The following is a 6090-nucleotide window of genomic DNA, read 5'->3' on the forward strand; positions in this document are numbered from 1 at the left end:
CAATGAAAATTGTCCTTGAGCTTCAAAAATAAACAGTAAAAATTAAAAATTAGCCGGGCATTGGTGGCGCACGCCTTTAATCCCAGCACTCTGGAGGCAGACGCAGGTGGATCTCTGTGAGTTTGAGGCCAGCCTGGTCTCCAGAGCGAGTTCCAGGATAGGCTCCAAAGCCACAGAGAAACTCTGTCTCGAAAAACCAAAAAAAAAAAAAAAATTAAAAATTAAGTAAATAAATAAGAGCAGAGAGAAAATAGGTCCTGGCTTATCCTTAGTAAATTTTAAGTTGTGGTGAATGGTGACAGGACTATAACTGATATGGCTAGGGTATTATTCATGCAGACTAATATTCTTTTTGTTTGTTTGCTTTGCCTCCCCCCCCCCCCCCCCCCAGACAGGATTTCTCTGGGTAGCTAGCTTTGGAGCCTATCCTGGCATTCACTCTGGAGACCAGGCTGGCCTGGAACTCACAGAGATCCGCCTGCCCCTGCCTCCCGAGTGCTGGGGTTAAAGGCGTGTGCCACTAACGCCTGGCTGTTTGTTTGCTTTTCAAGACAGGGTTTCTCTGTGTAACAGCTCTGGCTGTCCTAAAACTCGCTCCATAAACCAGGCTGGCCTTGAACTCAACAGAGATCCCCCTGCCTCTACCTCCCAAGCTCTGGGATTAAAGGCATGTGCCACCATTACCTGGCTTCTATTCTTATTTTTGCTTTGTGCACACACAAAAATGTTCTGTCCTGTCTATTGGCAGGACTGAGAAGTCAGGATACATTTATGATGGGGTTACATCAGCAACAAAAACTTCCAATTTCTTTCTGCTTTTTTCTGTTCTAGATGAGACAGAAGGACCCAGTGAAAGGAATGACAGCAGAAGACTAATGCTACTCCACCCCTTTCTGCACTGTATGTACTCAATTTCATTTTCACTGTGCATGTCATAATATACAACATGCCTCAAGGCCTCAGGAGCTCACTGAAATGAGAAAATCTACTTCATTCCTCATCCTTTACTCTAGTGAACTCCTGGGTCTCTCTGGAAAGGAATTGTGGCTGTTAGCTTTCAGGGCATGTTTTATAACAAGGCATACAGATGGACATGGGCAGGGTGGTGACAAGTGGAGGTGGTGTGCAGTGGAAGCACAGCTGATTGCCACTCATCACTCTTTCCCACTTTTAGCTTGAGCCATCATAAGGTCAAGCTGACATGCTGGGGCACTTTCTATACTCATGCCAGCATCAGCTCTGGCTAGCTGACACTGCCATTCCTCACCCTTCCCTTGGAAAACTGTCTGGACAGATTTAGCATTTGCTTTATAGTATTCATCCACATTCGATACCCTCCTGGTACTAATATACTAAGTAGCTCTGTCTTCAAAAAAGGCAGCCTCTTCCAGATGCTGCGGAAGACTTTTTAGCAGGTCATAGGGCCAAGAGGGGGTGTCCCTTGTTTTAGGAGTCATTCTTCCCCAACGCCTGTCCTTCCATTAGATCCCAATGCTTTCTCCTCTCCAATGTGCCTGTATACTTCAAGACTCATTCTGTAGCACAGAATGAAACACCTGGCTCTGCCCCACTTAGAGACTGTGAGAAAATTATTTGATCAAAGACTGAACACCCTCTAGCACCAAGAGGCTAAGGAAGGCTAAGGAAACCTAGTGCCTTTTTGCTCTCTGGCTGTTCCATGGTTCTTTTTCTTCCAGTGTTGAAGATCAAACCCTGGGGCATGTGCATTCCAGGCAGGCACTGTCTATCCCCAGCCTAACCCATGTTCTTAAGCAGCTTCTGGGAGATAGAAGGGGGGGGTTAAGTAGATGCCAGTTATGCACTCACCACCAGATCCTTAGTACCCTCTCTCCTCAGGACCTCTACCAATTGGCATCCTTCCTCCTGAAATTCCTCCACTCATCATGATTTACTGTTGCTTCCTTAATGTTTTCTATTTCTTTTCTAGTTTTGCAAGACAGTGGTCAACAGGAAGGCCCAGCAGCTCCACCCTCCTGAGTGGCAGGCCGTCTTTGGATGCAGCCTTTCTGTGCTCATTCTTCAGGCAACTTTCAATCCCTTACTGTAGCTATTTCTAGATGCCCTTTAACATTGTGAACAAATAGACCGTCTGGTATTACAAAGCCTGTGTGTGCGGGAGACTGATCCTCTAAGATATATGGTGTATGCTGCTGTATTTACAGCTCACCCCTCTCTCCATTGTGTCCTGACCCATTTCTGTATGCCCTCCCCCTTTATTTCCAAGTGACATTTTTAGTCTTTCAAATTAGCTGCCTTTTGTGATGTGATTATTTAAGCTCACTTACTTCAGCCTTGGGATAAACTGAGCTATTTTGCTTCCTGGGCAGATCTTTGGCAATGTTGAGTATTCACTTGGGGAGAGAGGAGGAGTTAAAAATACAGAGATACCTGCCCCCAGTTCTACACAATAGGAATGTAGCTTCATAAACCTGACCTCTGCTCCTAGTAATCTCTTGTCAAGTGCTCTAAGCACCAAGAAGGTACCCAAGGCCCAGCCAGTCTAAGGAAATTTAGCAAATAATAAATAACCCCTACTCAAGTCATTGTATCTCTGGTTAATATTCTTAGATATCTTGGCTTCTCAGTCCTCCTGTTGCCCACTCTGTCTGAATCTCTTTGCAGAGCCTACAAGAAACCCATCACTCCCCACCTGGAGAGTTGTCCAGTGTGGCCTGTATGTCCTGGAGCTCTGTATGTCCATGCTCCTCTGTATGCCTGAGGAGCTCTATATGTCCATGCTCCTCTTCCCTTTTGGGCTGGTGCTGTCACTCAGCAATAATCCTATGTCTGTGCTTTCGTAGGTCCCTGTCCTCTTTGAGGCTGGTTAGGATGCAAGAGTCCTGGTCTTTTCATGCTGCACAAAACAAGCATGCAAAAAGCTTTTTTCCCCTAGCAAAACACATCCCTTCCTGTTTCCAATCACTGGAAAGGAGTTTGCAGATCAAGAACTTGGCCCATACTGCCCCCATGCTGAGTTCTGTACTGGACAATCAAAAGCAAGCAGTGACTGTAGCCTAGAATTCTTACCACAGTAGTCTGGAGAAGCCCAGGCTCTGAGGGAGCAGAAGCTACTGAGCAGCACTTCTTAGTTCTTCTAGATTGGCAGAAACTGAGTATGCCTTCCTGGAGGGAGAATGAGACCTTGATGTGCCACCTGACATTTCCTAGTCCTTGTTTAGTCAGCCCGTGCTAGCCTGGGTATCTATTAGAGGAGAAGAAGTAGGATGGAGTCATTAATCCTTGTTTTGTTGGTTTGTTTGCCTTATTCATTTCTAAGTGCAATAAGGGAGTGTCTCACCTGTGAGATTCTGATTGGATACCTCCCTATGGTCCTCCTAGAGCAAGGACAGATTTGGGCCCCTCACAATGGTTAGCTCTAATCTTCATTGAGGTCCTTTTGAGACCAGGAGATGTCCTTGTGGAGTCTTTAGAAACACACTGGTTCTCTAATGCTTAGGATCAAACTGTTGGATGGTGATTAGCATCTCAGCAGCTAGTAGTATGGGAGAGTTGGAAAAGAGTCATTCCTAATGAAGAAAAATACAAATGTTCTTCTACAAGCTCTGTATTACCTGTCAGTCATATTTGTGCTTAAAGATTTTCCTTGTCAACTAGGTTGAAGTCCAGATGGGAGTTATCTTGAGTGAAACGCATACTCTAAGCAGACAAAATGGCGTGAGGTCAGATGTTGGTCTCCTTCAGCACTTCTTTGAGATCCACACGTATCAGTCACATCAGCTCCAGTCCGGGCTTGTTCTTATCTGCCTTTGCCCTGGCTCCTCCTGCCTCCTCCTGTTGCCTACATTTGAAAGCATCCAAATGTTAGGAACTAGAATTTCCTGAGATTAGTCTGTATTCAGAGCTCCTGCCCATGTGAACAAACACAAAAGAGGGATGTCCTTGGTCTGTCCCATCCCCCATGGGTGTTGTTGCTGCTGGGCAAGTGTTGGCTTTTAAGTATCCCCTTTCTTAACCTGTCCCCCAAACTGACTCTCACTCAGAGGGCTCAACTCTGGTGATAATCCCTGAGGGTGTGTCATGCCCCTTCAGACTGACTGCTCCCCTTATACTCCCAGGGTCCTACATCAAAGTAAAAGCCAGTGCCTCTCACGAGGCCTGCTGGCCTCTGGCCTCCTTGTGGAGAAGCGCTGGGGAGGGATAGGTCGTGGTCAGTGTTGTGGGCATGTGCATATCCAAGTTCTCCTTTTCCAGGCCCCCTGGGTCCCTGACTTACTTGGGGTGGTTCTTAGTGCTGCTTCTTTTAACAAACCACACTTTGTAGAACTGACTAGATTACCGTGTTGATTTAATGTAAGTTTGTGCCTTTTTGTCTCAATCTTCCAATACAGGTATATTGGGGGGGAAAGCAGTCTAATAAAATCCTAGACAGAGTATTTAGAGTTCAGCTTATTAGTGATGCTCTAATGTCCATTTTCCAATTTAGATATCCTTAAAGCTCCTACTGATGTGTCTCCCCAGTTTACCAGGGTAGGATTATGATAAGAAATAGTGGTGTCTCTGAAAATTTATGCTATGTAAATAAAGTATTCCTTGTCCAAAAAAAAAAAAAAAAATCACATCCATTTGGGCTGGGGGTATAATTTAGTGGTAGTACTTACCTAACAGACATGGGGAAAAGTCACATTAAAATACTCCCTTGTCAGTTCAATTTACTTATGTGACAATGCACGCCTCAATTAGCCATTTTTCTTTGTCTCCCTCTTTTAGTCTGCTAAGCAACACATTTATTTGTTTACTCATTTTTTTTTTTTTTCTTTTTGGCTTTTCAAGACAAGGTTTCTCTGTATTGCTTTGGAAGTTGTCCTGAACTGCCTCGAACTCACAGAGATCCACCTGCCTCAGCCTCCTGAGTGCTGGGACTAAAGGCGTGCAAGACCATTGCCCAGCTTCTTTGCTTGTTTTTTTTTCCCCTCCTTTCTTTCTTTCTTTCTTTCTTTCTTTCTTTCTTTCTTTCTTTCTTTCTTTCTTTCTTTCTTTCTTTCTTTCAAGATTTTATGTATACAGAGTTTTGCCTGCATGTATGCCTGCAGGCCAGAAGAGGGCACCGGATCTCATAATGGATGGTTGTGAGCCACCATGTGGTTGCTGGGAATTGAACGCAGGACCTCTGGAAGAGCAGTCAGTGCTCTTAACCTCTGAGCCATTTCTCCAGCCCCTTCCTTTCTTTTTTTTTTTTAAGCTGTGGACAAATTAGTTTGAGAGGGAAAACAACAGGACAGGCAAGCTGTAAATCTTGGCAACTGTTTGAAGAAAAGACTAACCCTTTTGTGAGCAGCCACATGGTGAAGAGTGAAAAATCCAAAGCATCAGGAAAAGCGTGCCTGGGCTTTGGAAAAGAAAAAAATCACCGTTTGGAGGCTGAAGAGATGGCTTGCAGTTGAGAACATGTACTGCTTACAGAGGACCTGAGTTTAGTTCCCAGCACCTGCATCAGAGTTTACTGATGCCTGTAACTCCAGCTCCAGATGTTCCAAATCTCACCAGGCACCTGCACTCCTGTACACCGCCCCACCCCCACAATTAAAATAAAATCTTGTTTAAAGGCTGGCTGGCCTGCCATGGTGCCACAGGGCTTTAATCCAAGCATTGCACAGGCAGGTGGAGGTCAGTCTGGTCTACAGAGAATACTAGACCAGGTTCACTCACATCACTGCAAGTGGGAACAGACAACAGTCACTACTGCTGTTTTGTTTTGTTTTTATTTTGTTTTAAATTGTATTTTTCTTTAAGAGTAATGTGCACCACGGGCATGCCTGGTACCCAGAGAAATCAAAAGGGCCTTGGATCCCTTGCAACTGTATTTAGAATGGTTATGAGCCACTATGTGGGTAATGAGAGCCAAACCCATGTCCTCTGTAAGTGCTCTGAGACCTCTCCAGCCCTTACATTTTTATTACTGGAAGTCAGAGGACAACTTGGAGTGATTCCATCCACCCCAGGAAGGTGTTAAAGACTTGGTAACCAGAGGTTGCTCTCCCCCCCCCCCCCCAGTTTTGAGAAAGGATCACACCACAGTCCTGATGGCCTGTAACTCTTTTAAGGCAGCTC

The 6090-nt window shown here is 45.1% G+C and overlaps 1 protein-coding gene across 3 annotated transcripts in view; it reads left to right on the plus strand.

Annotated features, from left to right (window-relative positions):
• Pitpna (phosphatidylinositol transfer protein alpha) overlaps positions 1 to 3578 on the plus strand; it is a 42365-nt gene extending 38787 nt beyond the window's left edge. For 2 of the 3 annotated variants that reach the window (XM_027426732.2, XM_027426733.2), the window contains 2 exons: positions 832 to 900; positions 1949 to 3578. In XM_027426732.2, coding sequence (XP_027282533.1) covers positions 832 to 876 — 45 coding nt within the window. In that variant the 3' untranslated portion in view covers positions 877 to 900; positions 1949 to 3578. The remainder of the gene's footprint in view (positions 1 to 831; positions 901 to 1948) is intronic. The other variant, XM_027426734.2, reaches the window with a different exon arrangement.
• The last annotated feature ends 2512 nt before the right edge of the window (positions 3579 to 6090 follow it).

Source organism: Cricetulus griseus, chromosome 7, assembly GCF_003668045.3.
Source record: "Cricetulus griseus strain 17A/GY chromosome 7, alternate assembly CriGri-PICRH-1.0, whole genome shotgun sequence".
In the NCBI taxonomy this organism is placed as follows: Eukaryota; Metazoa; Chordata; class Mammalia; order Rodentia; family Cricetidae; genus Cricetulus; species Cricetulus griseus.